The 16,078-nt window shown below is 32.1% G+C and overlaps 5 protein-coding genes across 7 annotated transcripts; 2 read left to right on the forward strand and 3 right to left on the reverse strand.

Annotated features, from left to right (window-relative positions):
• Positions 1 to 148: 148 nt before the first annotated feature.
• On the reverse strand, positions 149 to 1,515 carry LOC135845562 (protein FAM8A1-like). The gene is made up of 4 exons (XM_065364193.1): positions 1,111 to 1,515; positions 916 to 1,036; positions 708 to 840; positions 149 to 625 (listed from the first exon to the last, which is right to left on the reverse strand). Exons 1-4 carry the CDS (start codon positions 1,373 to 1,375, stop codon positions 308 to 310), a joined length of 837 nt encoding a protein of 278 aa, XP_065220265.1. The 5' UTR covers positions 1,376 to 1,515; the 3' UTR covers positions 149 to 307.
• A 159-nt stretch (positions 1,516 to 1,674) lies between these two features.
• On the forward strand, positions 1,675 to 3,095 carry LOC135845563 (5'-deoxynucleotidase HDDC2). 2 transcript variants are annotated; one of them, XM_065364194.1, is made up of 5 exons: positions 1,675 to 1,867; positions 2,157 to 2,295; positions 2,371 to 2,495; positions 2,570 to 2,738; positions 2,805 to 3,095. In XM_065364194.1, exons 1-5 carry the CDS (start codon positions 1,824 to 1,826, stop codon positions 3,018 to 3,020), a joined length of 693 nt encoding a protein of 230 aa, XP_065220266.1. In that variant the 5' UTR covers positions 1,675 to 1,823; the 3' UTR covers positions 3,021 to 3,095. The 2 variants fall into 2 exon arrangements, with proteins under 2 accessions (XP_065220266.1, XP_065220269.1); XM_065364197.1 differs by having other exon boundaries at positions 1,729 to 1,867; positions 2,096 to 2,295.
• Positions 3,082 to 4,663, reverse strand: LOC135845565 (UPAR/Ly6 domain-containing protein crok-like). Its single transcript, XM_065364199.1, has 3 exons — positions 4,402 to 4,663; positions 4,037 to 4,198; positions 3,082 to 3,967 (listed from the first exon to the last, which is right to left on the reverse strand). Exons 1-3 carry the CDS (start codon positions 4,469 to 4,471, stop codon positions 3,750 to 3,752), a joined length of 450 nt encoding a protein of 149 aa, XP_065220271.1. The 5' UTR covers positions 4,472 to 4,663; the 3' UTR covers positions 3,082 to 3,749.
• Positions 4,664 to 4,862: 199 nt separating this feature from the next.
• On the forward strand, positions 4,863 to 7,408 carry MAPk-Ak2 (MAP kinase-activated protein kinase 2). The gene is made up of 2 exons (XM_065364192.1): positions 4,863 to 5,235; positions 5,295 to 7,408. Exon 2 carries the CDS (start codon positions 5,327 to 5,329, stop codon positions 6,380 to 6,382), a length of 1,056 nt encoding a protein of 351 aa, XP_065220264.1. The 5' UTR covers positions 4,863 to 5,235; positions 5,295 to 5,326; the 3' UTR covers positions 6,383 to 7,408.
• A 360-nt stretch (positions 7,409 to 7,768) lies between these two features.
• LOC135845564 (uncharacterized) lies at positions 7,769 to 11,216 on the reverse strand. 2 transcript variants are annotated; one of them, XR_010558775.1, is made up of 3 exons: positions 10,480 to 11,215; positions 10,181 to 10,322; positions 7,769 to 8,629 (listed from the first exon to the last, which is right to left on the reverse strand). XR_010558775.1 is itself a non-coding variant. In XM_065364198.1 (3 exons), exons 1-3 carry the CDS (start codon positions 10,538 to 10,540, stop codon positions 8,278 to 8,280), a joined length of 555 nt encoding a protein of 184 aa, XP_065220270.1. In that variant the 5' UTR covers positions 10,541 to 11,216; the 3' UTR covers positions 7,769 to 8,277. The 2 variants fall into 2 exon arrangements, 1 of the variants encoding a protein (XP_065220270.1); XM_065364198.1 differs by having other exon boundaries at positions 7,769 to 8,633; positions 10,185 to 10,322; positions 10,480 to 11,216.
• Positions 11,217 to 16,078: the final 4,862 nt, after the last annotated feature.

Consider the following 16,078-nt stretch of genomic DNA (forward strand, 5'->3'; position numbering starts at 1 on the left):
AATCTAATTGATTAATTATAAATTTTATCACGTTAAAATGTCAAGCAATGCCCAATTTAAATTATTTTAAAGAAGGGAAGGAAATTCGAGGACAGCTGAGGTTTACCTGATGATCTAGAATATCACGTATAAAAAAGCTATACGTAGGTACAATGGTAAAACACATTTATTCCTTCGTAGTTATTAAGTAAGTACATAATTAAAATTTTCAAGTGACACATTCATATTGGTAACGTTGGGTTTAGAGAAGAAAAAAAACATCGTTTTAAAAATTAAAATAAAATTTACACGCTCAATAAAACGAACATCACTCAGTTTGATATCTGACTGGTTCTTCGATAACTATCGATTGAGCTATCACATCATGAGTAGCTCGATTGTATTGAAAGTATAAACATACGAAAGTAAAAGGTAAAAATAATGCTAAAATGAAGTTCTTAATAAACGATCGCACCGAAGCTCGTAATATTCCGAGATCAGTACCCGGTTCGATTAATACGACAAAATCTGGCTCAGTTCTAATGGTAGTAATTCGTTCGCAGTACACTACTCGTAAGTGCATCAGCTTCTTGCCCGGCGTTGCTCCGCCGATAACACCTCGTAATCCACGATATAGCCAAAAACTCTGTACAGAAGAATAGACGAATCGTAAATTGGTATTTTTAAAGATTATACGAACTACGAAGTGTATTTAACGCTGTAATCACCTCGAATATACAAACGGTAATCCTATGAGCGAATTCTACGATCATTAATTCCGATGTTAATTCCACAGCGGCACTGTAATCGAGACGCCATGTTCTTTGTATCAACGAATCAAAATCGTATCTATTCCAGTCACTGAAAAAAAAACACATCAACATTAGGTATGTACTAGTACGAAGAGATATAATTCAACAGCGAAACGATACTTACATAATATCCAAGAAATCCACTAATATAAACGTGGCAAGTAACTTCACAAAAAACAGGCACATAAAATCGATAAATTCGGCTACGAGTCTTTTCCATAACGAAGGTACACGACACTCGATACCTAAATGAAAACGAAATGGAATATAATTATTAATAAAATCAAGATACTATCGCTGAGGAGATTCTTGAAATTACCTCTAATTCTTTCCGGACGCGATATTACAGGACGTCGAGGTGCTCTTCGTGGCCCAGGAGGAGCTCCAGGAGTAGCTCCGGATAGCCTCGCTGTAGCGGTTTGATTTATCAAGAATGAATGAAAGGTTACAGAGTTGAAGTATTGCCAGAATGTGACATCTTGCACCCATTTCTCCAACGATTTGAAATATTCGACCGAAGAGAATTCGGTGTTATCAGAGGTATCCGCCATATGATTGTCATTTTCCGAAAACTGATTATTCATCCCAAACGAACTAGTATACAAGCAATTTACTCACTGAAATTTACGTTCAAACACATCTAAGAGTAAGAATTTACAAACTATGGTATTTTTACATTAAATTTAGAGAATAATATTCATCATATCAAACATTTTAGATTGTTTATACCAGATCATGTGTTTGTGATGTTGCTATAGATAATACACTAAACTTGTGACGCAGCTCAAGGATCTCTTTAGCAGATTTTCATTGGTTAAATTTCGATGGAATGCTCTTTTTCCGGAACCCTATTGGTCGATTTGCTCTCATAGGGAATACAGCTTTCAATTTCTTCGAAGCTTTTATCACAAAATTACCTGAGAAATTACAAGTTTTAACAAGACAATAAATAGGTAGTGATAATCTTCAATCGGCTGAAAGTTCAACTTTAGTTTCACAAAAAATTTTCAATTCAAATTGTTCAGATTTTTGATGAAATTGGCCACAAATATCAAAACACGTGAACTGATCTCAAAGTAAGCTTTGAATACTTTGAATTTACGTTTCGTAGTATCATCATCTCAATTCAAAATTTCTAAAATATGGGTTATTAGGTCAAAAATCATATGTTTTTCTCAAAATAAACTGATAAAAAAATTCACCAAACACTGGTATTGATAAGCATTTTATTGGCAAATTTGTACAGAGCCAAGTGTTTCTTTTTCAACAAATATGATTCAACTTGTACTGGCTACGTTTTTCAGATTATTTTCAAAATGAACGATTTGTTATGCTGAGTATCATTTCTAAATTTCTTCGACACAGGTGGCCGTTACTGTCTTCCAAAACTGATAACGTTAAAAAAGCAATTACGATGGAACGAAGTAATAGCGATGATTCAAGTTCTACTAGTAGTCTACCTCAGCGAAATTTAGAATTCTTGGAGCTCATCGGACGACTCAAAGTAAGTGTGCAACGTTTCTCATTCATTTCCCATATGCATAGACGAATAATACATTCCGTGTAATTTCACTTACAGCACCTGAAAAGGACAGGATGGGTTTTAAGAAAAGTGCAAGATCCGGAAGCAGTGGCTGGCCACATGTATAGAATGGCTGTGATGTCGTTTCTAATAGAATCAGATTCGAATATCGATCGAAAAAAGTAGTAACTGTACATCATTACCATGAAAAATATCCTGTCATTTATTAAATCACTCTTTATTTCCGTTTCGTTAGATGTATGGAACTAGCCATCGTTCACGATATGGCGGAATGTATTGTTGGCGATATCACTCCGATTTGTGGAATTTCTCCGGCGGAAAAACGTCGACAAGAAGAAGCTGCCATGGGTCAATTAGTTAAACTAATTGGAAACAATAGCGAATACGTTAATAATCTATTCCAGGTACTCGTTTTTGCTGAAAATAATGTTTTCATTGTTGAATCGAGTATACATTTAGGCGAATTACAGGAATACGAACAGCAGGAAACAACAGAAGCGAAATTGGTGAAAGAATTCGATAGATTAGATATGATAATCCAAGCCTTCGAATACGAAAAGTTGGAAGGAAAACAGAGTGCTGGCAGGTTAGAAGAATTTTTCGTCTCAACCGAAGGAAAGTTTTCTACTCCGTTCGTCAAAGCAATCGTCGAAGAATTGAAAAAGCAAAGAGCTGCGTTGAGTTGAATGTTTTTGTTCAAATCCTATTTAAATTGAAACTTAATTTATACAAATAAAATTCGAGAACTTTAAAAATTAAAACTTTATTCAATTAATCATAGTTGTATAAAAATTACGAACAGTACAAAAAATATGAACACAAAGTACAATCATACAACATTATACTTCACATGAGTGGACGGAATAAATAATCAGAGAATTATAAAATCATGGTAAAAAAAAAGGGACACCAGGTGAAAACGCACCTGTCGTAATTAAAAACTCAACTTGAAAAAAATTGATCAACTCGTAACATAAAAAATTTAATACGAGGCTATAAAAAAATCAATTTAAAAAAATACTGCTTCGGTTTTTAAAAAAATCACTATAAACATGTACTGGATGTCCGATTATTTATGCTGCTTTTGATTTTCCAAAATTGTTTTTTTCATTTTAAAAAAGAAAGGGGAAAAATTTGGAATTTACAGAGTAGCACAAGTAATCGGACATCCTGTATTTTGAGAAAAGCTGCCAGAACTTGTTTGTGCGAACTTTTTCGATTTAAAAAAAAGGCATCGGTAGTAATTTATATCACAATTCTGTACAAATAAATATTACGTGTAAGTTCATAATACAAAAATGATAAGTGCGTATGAAACGATCACGGTGACTCATTTCACAACCTCTATACGAGCAGAAAGTCCTATTTCAATAGAGATCTCAATTCCCATTCAACGGTGTTCAATTTTTCAAATATTACCTCAAATAAAAAGCGCATAATATGCTTCCAAACAGCACAGCGACGGAATATAACGATAAAGAAGCCGAATTACAGCCATGTCTGCTGGCACAGGTGCAGATTTCTACAAAGATATTATGTGTACCGGTTCTCATCAAACAATAACGTTCATCACCGCCGATACCGGGTTCTCCCAAATAAGCACAGTCTCGAAAATATCTCCATTTTCCATTCACTAAAAGAGTAATAATCGATTATTATCGTATACAGTTGAATATGTAACATAATAATTTCGATAAATTACCTTTTTGTCGTATTTTCCGGCACATGGTTGATTTAACGTTGGGATACTGAGGCAGTGGAGCAGCATATTCGCAATCTTTCATATGTACTGTGCTGTTATCGAACGGATCCGCACATTTTGGATCAGTATTGGAATTACAATCCCAGCAACGAATGGAATAACCTAGGAACGTGAAAAATTTTATTAACTTACGTTGATGGAATGAAATGCATACAATTGTTGAAATGTAATACGCCACACCCTAGAGTGTTGCTTTGGACAAACAGAAAACAGAACTGTCTCTCGAATGGAGATGAGTAATGGTAGCGCCGAGATGAATGAAATTCAATGAGTATCGATAGAGAAGTAATTAATGTCAAACTTACTAGACGTTGTAAAGAAGATAATTAATCCTAGGGTTGAAATAGCAAAGTGAGTCGTCAGATTTATGGCCATAATTGAAAGAGGAAACTATGACGAGAAAATTATACAAGCAAGTCACATACAATTTCGAATATTTGAGCATTTACACATGGTAGTTTTAACAAAAATCATTTAATTTATTTTAATCTTAAATCATCACATTAATTGAAAAAATTACAACCGATTATGAATAAAAAACTGAATTTTTTGAAAAAATAAACACAACAAAAATAATGACAAATTCTGAAACCCAAGGTTGCCTTTGAAAAAAATCAAAAATATTATGAAAATCAGTGTTGCTTTGACACGAAAAAAAAATTATTTTTAAAAGATAGGTAAAATAAGTAGGTTATTTTCTTATTACGGAGGCATGAAAATACTCTTGAAAAATGCCATCGTTTCTTATCAATGAAATTTTTGCCATGAAATTTAATATCAAAACTTCAAAATTTTCATGGATTTCCTTTAAAAAATTCGACATTCTTTTGGAAATTTTGATCTTTCGAGCAATTATATGAGATAAATTGCATCCGAAAACGATCCAAATACACCGATATAAAAAAATCCGCGTTCTAAACGAACTGCATTATTCGCTGGTTGTCAGAAATTCATAATTAATGAGATAACGTTACGAACCGTGTTTGCATGTGATTAATGTTAGTTTATTTATTTCCAAATTCTGACATAAGAAGTGTAGTACGTTCGAAAAGAATCAGCGTTGAATATCAAAGCATCATGCACTTTTACGTATGAATTATGTCGCGGTAGTATCAAGTTTTCGTCAGTTCCACAATCAGGTGCGTTTCTATTAAGTTATGGGTTAAAATACGTGTGTTTTAAAACATTCGTTTTACAGCTTGTTCGAAGTACACGATAAAAAATACCATAATGACGCAGTTTAACAGATTTATTCCCAAAACGAACCCGATCTCCGACGAGTACGAAATTTCCAGCGATGTCTTGGGGCTCGGTATCAATGGACAAGTTGTACAATGTGTGGATAAAAAAACTGGTAAACAATATGCTTTAAAAGTATTACAGGATAGTATCAAAGCCCGGCGCGAAGTCGATATTCATTGGAGAGCCAGCGGATGTAAAAATATAGTCAGTATAATCGACGTTTTCGAAAACGATTACTTGGGTAATAAATGCTTATTGGTAGTCATGGAATTGATGGAAGGAGGCGAATTATTTCAAAGAATTCAAGATCGTCAAGAAGGCGCCTTCACCGAACGAGAAGCTGCCCAAATTATGAGAGAAATCTGCACATCTGTCAAGTACTTACACGATATGAACATCGCTCACCGAGATTTGAAACCGGAAAACTTACTGTATACGTCGAACGAACCGAATGCCGTGTTGAAATTAACCGATTTCGGCTTCGCCAAAGAGATTAACTCCAAAACAACCCTCCAAACGCCTTGCTACACACCGTACTATGTAGCACCCGAAGTACTCGGACCGGAGAAATACGATAAAAGTTGCGACATATGGTCTTTAGGAGTGATCATGTACATATTATTGTGCGGATTTCCACCTTTCTTCAGTAACCATGGCCAGCCAATTTCGCCCGGTATGAAAAATCGTATTAAAACCGGCCAGTTTGATTTCCCCGATCCTGAATGGAGTAATGTATCGCAAGATGCGAAAACCTTGATTAAAGAAATGCTGTGCGTAGATTCGAATAAACGTCTTACTATTGACCAAGTTATGCGAAACCCTTGGATAGCTAAACATACCGAAGTACCACAGACACCTTTGCATACCGGACGTCTGTTGAAAGAAGGCGAAGAAAACTGGCCCGAAGTTCAAGAAGAAATGACTCGTTCTTTGGCTACAATGCGAGTGGATTACGATCAACGTCCAATTAAAGCACTCAGCAACTCGAATAACGCTTTACTCAATAAAAGAAAGAAGAAAGCAAATACGCCTTATAGTGCCTGAACTACTAATCAAGCTTTTTCTTTTTCAACGATGACTTGCCTTTTCATGATGTAATTTTTATTCTTTTTCGAACAGTATTTTGCAAAATTATTCATCTCGAAATGAATTAGTGTGCGTGTGTGTGTTTTTTTTTCGAAATTTGTTTATTTCGAATGTAAATTTTTGGTATGAATGTTGTGTTGCGGAAGTTGTGCGTATACCTACTGAGATGACTAATGTTCGGAATTAGATTACGTACTCATTCAATTCGTCGTTAACATCTATTATGTCGATGTTAATTATATGTGTAATTACTTTTCCTTGTTTTACTCTACGTTGAAAATTTATAACCAGTATTAACCAAAAATGCGTCATGTGTCGCATTCATCATGAAACATTTTATATTTGTAGATCTCATTTTCTGCAACGAAACTTAGTATTAATTTTAATATCAAATTGTTGTTTAGCTACTAAGTGAGCACAAAAATGAGCCATCTAATGTATCACCTGTTTGTTGTTGTTTTTTTTGTCTTGTACAAAATTTCTTAGAGAGACTGAACTGGCATAAAATCATTTAAATCACAATTTTTATCACATGAATGTTTTTTTTTTTAAATATTATAATTTAAGAACTTACTTACTTAAGTTTTAGTTTTGTCTTAATTTTTTTTTCTTTTTAATACGACTCATGATACCAATACGATTAATTTAATATTTTTGTGATTTAATCTCATCATTATGCAAGCATACGAGAGTTGTGAAAGTAATTTTGTACAGTAATCACTTATTAAGCTTCACACCGAGTTTGTGTACTTGTAATATTTATATTCAGTTGCCATGAGTGAAAAATAACGTTACTTTGGTACGAGTTTTCCACTAATTTTAAAACGGATTCTTATTTTACAAATATTATGTACTGTATGTTGATATCAGGTATATTATTTTAAGATTGATTATTTATTTTTCGTTTCTAAATTATAGAAATAAATAAGCTTAATATATTCGTAGTTGTTGACCGATCAATAAACTCATCCGTCTAGGTCGAAATACTCGTAATTCTTTCTTTTCACTTTTCCTTTTACATGTCTCGTCGTCTAATCATCTCTTCAAGGTGCCTTTTTGCATTGAATAAGAAAATATTCATTTTAACCTTTGATACGTTTTAATGTTGTTTCGAGACTATATAAATGATACGAGTTTTTCTGAACGTATCTTTGATTACATTTTTAATCACAATTTTTCAAATGCTTATTTTGATTACGATGCTAAAATGGTGTATTTTTTCACGAATAAAAAGAAGTACCTGTTCGGTATTTCGAAGAGACACCAGTCGTAAGTTTGTTTTGAAAGCTCGAATTTAAAATATTCTCGTTCGATTTATCGAATAAAATTTATTCTGATAAAAAATCGCTAACGATGAGCATTTTTATTCGAAGAATATTACAGAGAATTACAAACATTTTGATTTAATATTTGCAAGTAGGTACGAGTACATTATCTTAAAATTTTCAGGTTACGTTAATTGAAGTTGGAAGTTACCGGTTAAAGGTGATACGATTTTTACAGTTGAGTAGAAGCTAATGGCTCAGTTCATTCGTTAATTAAATAAATTACTGATATGAGTTATCATCATATATCAAAAATAAATAATTAAGTACCTATCCCTGATAGAAAAGAGTTCGACATTGAAGTATCTGACAGAAATATCCTTGTATTAGTGCTGTTCAATTCTATGCAGGAAAAAAACCACCTATACCTGCTTATTGAATAGTCCATTGTCCAATAATAAAATAAAGCAAATTATAATTAGGCATATCACTATTTACAATAGGTAACAACAAATAAATGCACAATAATTTAACATTATTTTTTAGCTATTATACAAAAATAAAAACCTGTTACGTTGAGATTTTTTTTTATAAATAATAATGATACATTTTGTACAATATATTGGAAGACAAACATGCAATTACGATGGAAAAACTTGATTGTATGGAAATTGAAAGTGATTTTTGATTATAGTTCGTCATGTCGGGTATCCCAAAATCTTTCTCTTGCTGAGGGGCGGCAAAATTTTGTTTAACGTTACGAGATTCACTCTGGCCTGCTGTATTGCTCGAACTTATTCTTCGATTAATATTGCATAGATCTCCGTTACAAGTTTGACAACTGTTTACTTTTGTGTAAAATATAAGTCTGGTTTTTGAGCAGGCATCGTTATTGCTTCCGTCTTTTTCTTCAACGCAGCCTCGTGCGATGTGATTTCTTCTATCTGAAATTACAAATCGGTTTAGCTTTATTTTACGTTGTACTTACTCATGATTTAAATTTTATTCTTAATTTCAGATATTGGAAATTTTTTTTTTAGAACAACCACGTTGAAAAAGTATCATACTAATTTTTTAATTGGGGACCTGATAAAATAATGCTCAAAACAAGTTGAAAAATCTTAAAACCGAATGACAGAGATAGTAAAACTCTTCCCCCCCCCAAAATCGAAACGTGAAAAATGTAGGTGTAAAAATATTGACCCCTTTCTCCCTCCCCCCGAAGTTGTGAGGTCAAAATCCCTTCGAGCAAAGATTTCTGGCTACCCAAGTGTTGTTGATCGGATTAGTTCTGTTCTAACTTGATATTTTTACCTGAGATTCTTCATATGTTCCTCTAAAACAAATTTATTTTCCAAGAAAAAGGTCTCTTCAGTTCCCCAATTTATTTCAAAAATTTTTTTTAAAGTTTTATTTTTGCGTCAAAATTGCTGTAAATAATTCCGTTAAAAAATTTTTGAATTGAAAAAATGCATTTAAATAATTGTTTTCAATTTTTTAACACTGGGATTACCTGCTGGAGTAAAAAATTTGTTCTGCGTTTTACTTTTCTGATTTTTTTTCAATTTTTTGAAGCTATACATGTGGGCAACATAACTTGGAGAACCATGAAAGAATCGAGGAAGCCTTTTTCTTGAAAAAGAAAATTAAAAAAAATGGTTCACAGACGTTTGCTTCATTTTATTTTTTTGACATTTTCCAGCGTGGAGGTAGAGGAGCTCTAAACATTACCAACATTTGTTTGTGTCACTTTGGAGAGGTTTTCTTCACCTTAAAAAGAGGATTAAGTATTTAGGAAAACTCCGTGGCAGAAATTGAGAATTTTCAATGAAATATTTTTCATCGTATTTTTTAGTTTTTTTATTTTTAATTTTTTTCAATTTTCAGAAATGCTGGCATTTCTCTCTGATTTCAAATGAAAATAATTTTAAGGGGACAAAAATGTTCAGTTCTCTACAAAAAATGGTTTAAAAAATTTCAAAAAAAAATTATTAGGTAAGTATTCCTTAATTTTTTTCTTGAATAATTTCTCATCCAAGAGCCAGATTTTTTACAATATCAAAATTTAGAATTTTTAAGTATTCAATTTTATTCACTTTTTTGAACTTGAGATTGAGAACCAATGAAAAACAATAGAAAATGCGATGAAATTCAACAAGTTCAAAATTCGTTTATTTTTCTCAAAATTTCAAAACTAATTAAAATTTATTTTATACAGTGTACCTCATAAGTCATAACCATGTGAGGATAAAGTTTAGACAATTCCCAGCATAATGTTCGTATTTACTTAGTTCAATTTCTAGGTTAAAAAATTGATGCTAATAATACCAAATAGGTTTTTTTTTAGCACAAGGATGGTAATTAAAAAGCACATGGGTGGTTTTAAGCTCATAAGCTGCTAAGTTTTTTGTTGGCGATGTTTCTTTTATTTTTTTCTTGTTTTTTTTTAACGCTGGTAATTTTTATTTATTTATTTTTTTAAACGTCAAACTTACCTTCATTACTGTAATATTCAATTGTTCGACACACATATGGTTTAGTTGATGGGCACGTTTCCGTAGTAGTTACTAAGGAGGCATCTAAGCAATTAAGATTAAACTCCGATCGACAAACACCGCATTTCAAACTGTTTCCTGCGGATTTAAAAAACATCACATGTTTGAATTACATAAATGTACTTATTGTTAATAAAATATTAGGTAGATAATAGGTAGGCAACAGACAGTCTATGCCTATCATTCGTTCGCTTATATGGATATGTTTGGAAAAATAATTTGAATAAATTCTCACCTGTTGGTAGGTAAAGTAAACAAATCAGAACGCACGATATTGATATTTTGTATTCGTACATATTTATCACGTTCGAGTTTGAGTTTCTATATTTAAAATATTAAATAATTACACCAATGTATCGAGACGCTGGAAGGTGAAAATCGTACGAATAGTGAACTTCTTTCAATTTTCATAAACGTAATTTGTTTTTCAAATACACATGTCGTGAGTCAGGAGTAACTGCATTTTTTTTCAATTTAAAAAGTGGCACAAAAAGTTCATTTAAAACTACACAGGTAATTCTAATTACGCACTGACGAACTCTACGAAGTTGTTCTCAAGGGGAAAAAACCAGAAAAGAACGCGAAATAGAAAACGAAATATCGTACCTAATTATCTACGACCATACGATTTAATAAAACGAAAATACGCATCACAATGTATACTTATGGGTTAATTAATTGAAAAATTTTAATTTTTACCAAACACAGATCACTTCTGGTGTTTTGTTTTCGTACACTAATAATAATATCAATCAACTACTCTTTATTATTGGTATGATAACCGTAGTACTAATTGTCTCGATACGATGACATCATTTTTAAGCGGTTGGTTGCCTTGGCATGGAATAACGCCGCACACATGCTAGAAGAGCGAATATAAGTATCCTAAAATAAAACTGGGTACAATACTAGGCTACACGAATATGATTTATACGTGCTATAAGCAGAAACAAATCAGTGCATCTGTAGTGCTTCGAACGATTTTCATCGAATATAGACCATGTAAATATGAAACGTAGGTAAGAAAGTAGGTTCTTCTTTGATAAATCAATCGAGCTATTGGGAGTAGAAAAAATCGTCAAAATCGTCAAAATTTTTGGATTAAATCTCAACAGTTGGTTAGGTATGTTGGATGTTCAACAACAACGCAGGTGTTAAGGTTTTTATCGCTTTATATGGCACGTTTTAAGCGTATGTACGTTGGAATTATAGGTACAGAGAGACAGACGACCTTCATTCGCTGCTGCGATTGTGATTATGTATGCGTACTTACTTAGAGGGGTGTGGTACGTTTAGGTTCGTGGATTTAGTATTTTTTATCCGACAGCCATTTCTTGCTTAGTGAATGTAAATATAGGGGGTCATATCAACAGGTAACACCTTCTTTTAACCAATCACTGTCACCTCTACCTGCATTGATTCTCGTATGTCGTAGATGTACCTATGTGTATGTATGTTTGCTTAACCATGATCAAACGTACATATGAAGGGCAGAATTGTATTTGGCAACAAAAAGAAGGTATAAAACATCCGTGCATTTGTAAAATTTTTTCAAGAAAGTAGAATTTTTTGCAATTCTGGCAAAAAATGGACTTTTTAGTAATTTTTATAAGAAAGTGGGGGTTTTTGCAACAAAAAAGCAAGACTTGGAAAAATTTGACCAAAAACGTTTTTTTCTGCAGTTTTGCCAAAAAATCAAGACTTTTTCAGCAATTTTGATTTTTTGAAAAAAAAGTACAGAATTTGGCAATTTTGGGCAAAATTATGGTAATTTTTTACAATTTTTACAAAAAAATAGAATTTTGACAAAAATGAACTTTTTAGTAATTTTTTATGAGAAAAGGGGTTTTTTGGTCATTTTGAAAGAAACAATTTTTTTGGCAACAAAAAAACAAGACTTTTAGAAAAATTTGACCAAAAAAAGTCTTTTTCTGCAATTTTGGCAAAAAATCAACAATTTTGATTTTTTGAAAAGATACGGATTTTTGGTAATTTTGGGCAAAATCGTTGTAATTTTTTACAATTTTTACAAAAAAATCGAAGTTTTGCAATTGTAGCAAAAAAAACAAGACTTTTTGGTATAATTTACAGTATGACACAAAAGTAGTGCCACAAGGCGATGAATGAAGCGGCGCAGCCTTGAGTAGGGAAAAAATAAAAATAAGGACTTTTAAAAGCGACCTTAAAAATATCAAGTCCATGCACAGGGTGTTCACAAATTAAAAAACCTGTTTGGTCAAAAAATTCCAACTGTTTTTATTGGCGCAATGTATTCTACACACTAAGGCGACAAAAAAGTGATATGAATTTTTTGAAACCGGTTCCTTATTTTGCAACCAGTTGACAAAAAATACCCAAAAATTGTAGTTAGAGAAAAAACCTTGATATAAAAGTTGTAGAACGTGAAAAATTACACAATTCTGTTCAATGTTCAATCACATTTTGAAACTGGTTCATCGGTTCGCATTTAGCAACCAGTTTTTGACAATCACCTAAAAATTAAAGATACAGAAAAAAACTTGAATCAAAAGTTATAGGTAGAGCGTGAAAAATTGAACCATTTTCGCTGATCAGATTTTGAAACCAGTTCAATAATTCGCAGCAAGCCATTGAAAGTTGCCTGGTTGCAAATTAATTGACCATTTTCAAAATCAGATCAGCAAAAATGGTTCAATTTTTCAAGCTCTACAACTTTTGTTTCAAGTTTTTTTCTCTATCATTAATTTTTAGGCGATTGCACAAACTGGTTGCTAAATGCGAACTAATGAACCAGTTTCAAAACGTGTTTGGACAGAATTGTTTAATTTTTCACGTCCCATAACTTTTGCTTCGTTTTTTTTCTCGGTCTCCAATTTTTAGGAAATTTTTGATAACTGGTTGCGAATTAATGAACCGGTTTCAAAATCTGATCAGCGAAAATGGTTCAATTTTTTAAGCTCTACAACTTTTGTTCCGCGATTTTTTCTCTATCTTTAATTTTTAGGATATTTTCAAAAACTGGTTGCTAAAATTCGAACCAATGAACCAGTTTCAAAACGTGATTGAACAGAATTGTGTAATTTTTTCATGCTCTACAACTTTTGTTTCAAGCTTTTTTCTCTATCTACAATTTTTGGGTATTTTTTGTTAACAGGTTGCAAATTAATGAACCGGTTTCAAAAAATTCATTTTACGATTTTATCGCATTAGTGTGTTGAATACATTGCGCCAGTAAAAACCAGTTTGAATTTTTTGACCAAACCGGTTTTTCAATTTGTGAACACCCTGTGCTTGGACCTAAAATTTTCAAGGTTGCTTTTGAAAGCCCTTATTTTTCCCTACTCAACGCCGCTTCTTTCATCTCCCTAGCTCTTTCCACTTGGAAATAAAAGCCACCGAGCACTACTTTTGTGTATACTGTATAAAAAAAACTTTTTTTTTTGGCAATTTTGGAAAACAAGCAGAGTTTTTGCAACAAAAGAGCAACGCTTTTTGAAAATTTTGATTTAAAAAAGTCTTTTTCTGAAATTTCAGCCATAAATCAAAACTTTTCAGCAATCGTAATTTTTGTTAAGAAAAGTTTTTTTTTTCAATTTTTTACAGACAAACAGTTTTTTAACAACTTTACCTAATCGAAAAAAAAAAGTTTTTTTCAGCAATTTTGACAAAACATAGGAATTTTTTTAAAATTTTTACAAAAAGTAAATTTTTTGCAATTTTGACAGAAAAAATAACGTTTTTTTGGTAATTTCTATAAAAAAGTGATTTTTTGACAATTTTGATAGACAAGCAGATTTTTTGAGATGAAATCAGCAAGACTTTCTGGAAATTTTGACAAAAAAAATTTTTCAGCAAAAAGTTATGAAAATTAATCAATTGGCAGAAAATACCTTGAAATTGCAAAATTGGGTTTAAAATGCAGTAAGAACCCTGAAATAGCATTAAACGCATCAAAAATGTTCGAAAACTTAAAAAACATTTTCATACTACTCGTATTTTATCATAACGCAGTATTGTAAACTTTAGCAAATTTTGATGAAATTTCGTCAGTATTTTTGGTATAGGTACCTATACCTAGTTTTAATAGATAATTTTAATGCTTTTTAGTTTTTAAAATGTGTTCATGTCATTTTAACATGTTTTAAGGATGTTTCAATATCTTCTTATGTAAATTTACTTGCATTTTCAAATAGGTAGGTATGTAGGTACTTACTCACACATATTTAAAAAATCAAGAACTACAAAATACAAACATATTAAATTACGAGAAATATATTTAATTTCGTATGAACAAGTACCTACTTAAGTATTAGGTAAAGTAAAATAAATAAAATCTGAGACATGAATTGTGTTTTTTAACGCAGATGTACTTATCTTTTTCTATCAGAGTAACTGCCTAGTGCCTACGATCGGTAAATGCATAAGTAAGTATAGGTATTTGAGAAAAGATTCACAAAATAGTTATTTTCGTTATAAACATTATCGCTGAAACCAGTAAAGCAGAGGTTATTTGAGATGAAGTCGGTGCTGCAGAGGTTATTTGAGAGTTGCAAAGATCATAGGAGCAAGAGCTGCAAGAACTATTTAATCCAAAAACGTTCGTTTGGTAGTACGTAGAATTACATGAGTATACTGCCGTACTGTTTCCTTCTTGAAGACAGCCACGAGAAATAAAGGCTGTACGATTATTACCTGAAAATTGAAAAGAAACGCGTCGCATTCGATTTGTAAAAAATACCTATGGTCGAATTCTATATCCTAAATACGTCATGGGAGCCTTACTTACCCTTATAGTATTTTATTTTTCCGCACATTGTGAATTTTACACCAGAATCCAGAGGTGGACGAGCATAAATCAATGCACAATCCGCAATAGGGATAGTGCTGTTATCAAATGGATCACCACATCGTGGGTCAATTGAAGAATCACACAACCAGCAGCGAATTGAATAACCTGCGAACACGTGTTACTCTATTATTTTTAAAAGCAAATTTAAATAAACACGCCCAGAATTCATCGCTGTGAATATCATTAAACAGGTTGGTAAACATAATAATAAAATACCTATTTAGAAAAGCGAACATACCAGAATTGGTGAAAAATAGAATTAATCCTAGCACTGGAATGACAAAGTTCCTTGTTACATTTACACCCATATCTAGATAATAAAGAAATTAAAATGTGAAAATTTAATTTGCAAATTGCATCAACGTTTAATATCTATAATTCCGATTGATTTAAAGTTAACGCGAGGTAATTTTTGTCAAAAATCAACCAACTACGAGGTGAATAGTTTTTAAATAGGTATCACGAAGCGAACAAACTTCTAAAAAATCAGAAAAAAAATCACTAGTATGATGAAAAGATGGGACAACTTTTCTCAAGAGTCATTCTGCGTCAAAACAAAGCGCTTGTTTATGAACTTGGATAAGATTTTTACAATGTACCGAGTGGGAAACAGGGCAAGGGAGCATCTGAGAAACGCGTAGGTTAATCCGCAATTCGTAATGCAACATCTAAATTTAGCATTATTTAGTTTATGGAAATGGAAGATCTCCTATGAGAGCTTCTGTTTGATTCGGTATAGCTAATAGAGTTTTTCGAAGCATAAAAGAAACGTTCTTGCGACAATTTTTATACATAAAATCCACTGCATTCTCTTCTTTACTATTTTTAAAAATTCAAGAAGGCAGGCAACTAGGCATCGGTGAGATTCAAATCCCATCTTAGGAGAAATATGAAAAACTTGCATGACAAAAAGTTACCTATCAAAATAAAAAATCTACCTAGATTTAGAATGGTAAAAAAAAATTGATGAAAATCTTGTTACAATTTTGCAATAATCAGTAGGTAA

The sequence above is a fragment of the Planococcus citri genome, chromosome 4, assembly GCF_950023065.1.
Source record: "Planococcus citri chromosome 4, ihPlaCitr1.1, whole genome shotgun sequence".
NCBI lineage: Eukaryota > Metazoa > Arthropoda > Insecta > Hemiptera > Pseudococcidae > Planococcus > Planococcus citri.

What these genes read in the sequence shown, in the direction of transcription:
- LOC135845562 (XM_065364193.1), bottom strand. Translation starts at nt 1,375, where the DNA reads ATGAATAATCAGTTTTCGGAAAATGACAATCATATGGCGGATACCTCT. An exon ending in GTGGATTTCTTGGATATTAT is followed by an intron (nt 841 to 915) that starts GTAAGTATCGTT and finishes TTTTTTTTTCAG; the next exon opens with TGACTGGAATAGATACGATT. An exon ending in TTACCGTTTGTATATTCGAG is followed by an intron (nt 626 to 707) that starts GTGATTACAGCG and finishes TCTTCTGTACAG; the next exon opens with AGTTTTTGGCTATATCGTGG.
- LOC135845563 (XM_065364194.1), top strand. Translation starts at nt 1,824, where the DNA reads ATGAAATTGGCCACAAATATCAAAACACGTGAACTGATCTCAAA. An exon ending in ACACGTGAACTGATCTCAAA is followed by an intron (nt 1,868 to 2,156) that starts GTAAGCTTTGAA and finishes TCTTCGACACAG; the next exon opens with GTGGCCGTTACTGTCTTCCA. An exon ending in TCGAATATCGATCGAAAAAA is followed by an intron (nt 2,496 to 2,569) that starts GTAGTAACTGTA and finishes CCGTTTCGTTAG; the next exon opens with ATGTATGGAACTAGCCATCG.
- LOC135845565 (XM_065364199.1), bottom strand. Translation starts at nt 4,471, where the DNA reads ATGGCCATAAATCTGACGACTCACTTTGCTATTTCAACCCTAGGATTA. An exon ending in TATCTTCTTTACAACGTCTA is followed by an intron (nt 4,199 to 4,401) that starts GTAAGTTTGACA and finishes TCACGTTCCTAG; the next exon opens with GTTATTCCATTCGTTGCTGG. An exon ending in CCGGAAAATACGACAAAAAG is followed by an intron (nt 3,968 to 4,036) that starts GTAATTTATCGA and finishes TTACTCTTTTAG; the next exon opens with TGAATGGAAAATGGAGATAT.
- MAPk-Ak2 (XM_065364192.1), top strand. Translation starts at nt 5,327, where the DNA reads ATGACGCAGTTTAACAGATTTATTCCCAAAACGAACCCGATCTCCGAC.
- LOC135845564 (XM_065364198.1), bottom strand. Translation starts at nt 10,540, where the DNA reads ATGTACGAATACAAAATATCAATATCGTGCGTTCTGATTTGTTTACTT. An exon ending in TTTACTTTACCTACCAACAG is followed by an intron (nt 10,323 to 10,479) that starts GTGAGAATTTAT and finishes TTAAATCCGCAG; the next exon opens with GAAACAGTTTGAAATGCGGT. An exon ending in TGAATATTACAGTAATGAAG is followed by an intron (nt 8,634 to 10,184) that starts GTAAGTTTGACG and finishes TTGTAATTTCAG; the next exon opens with ATAGAAGAAATCACATCGCA.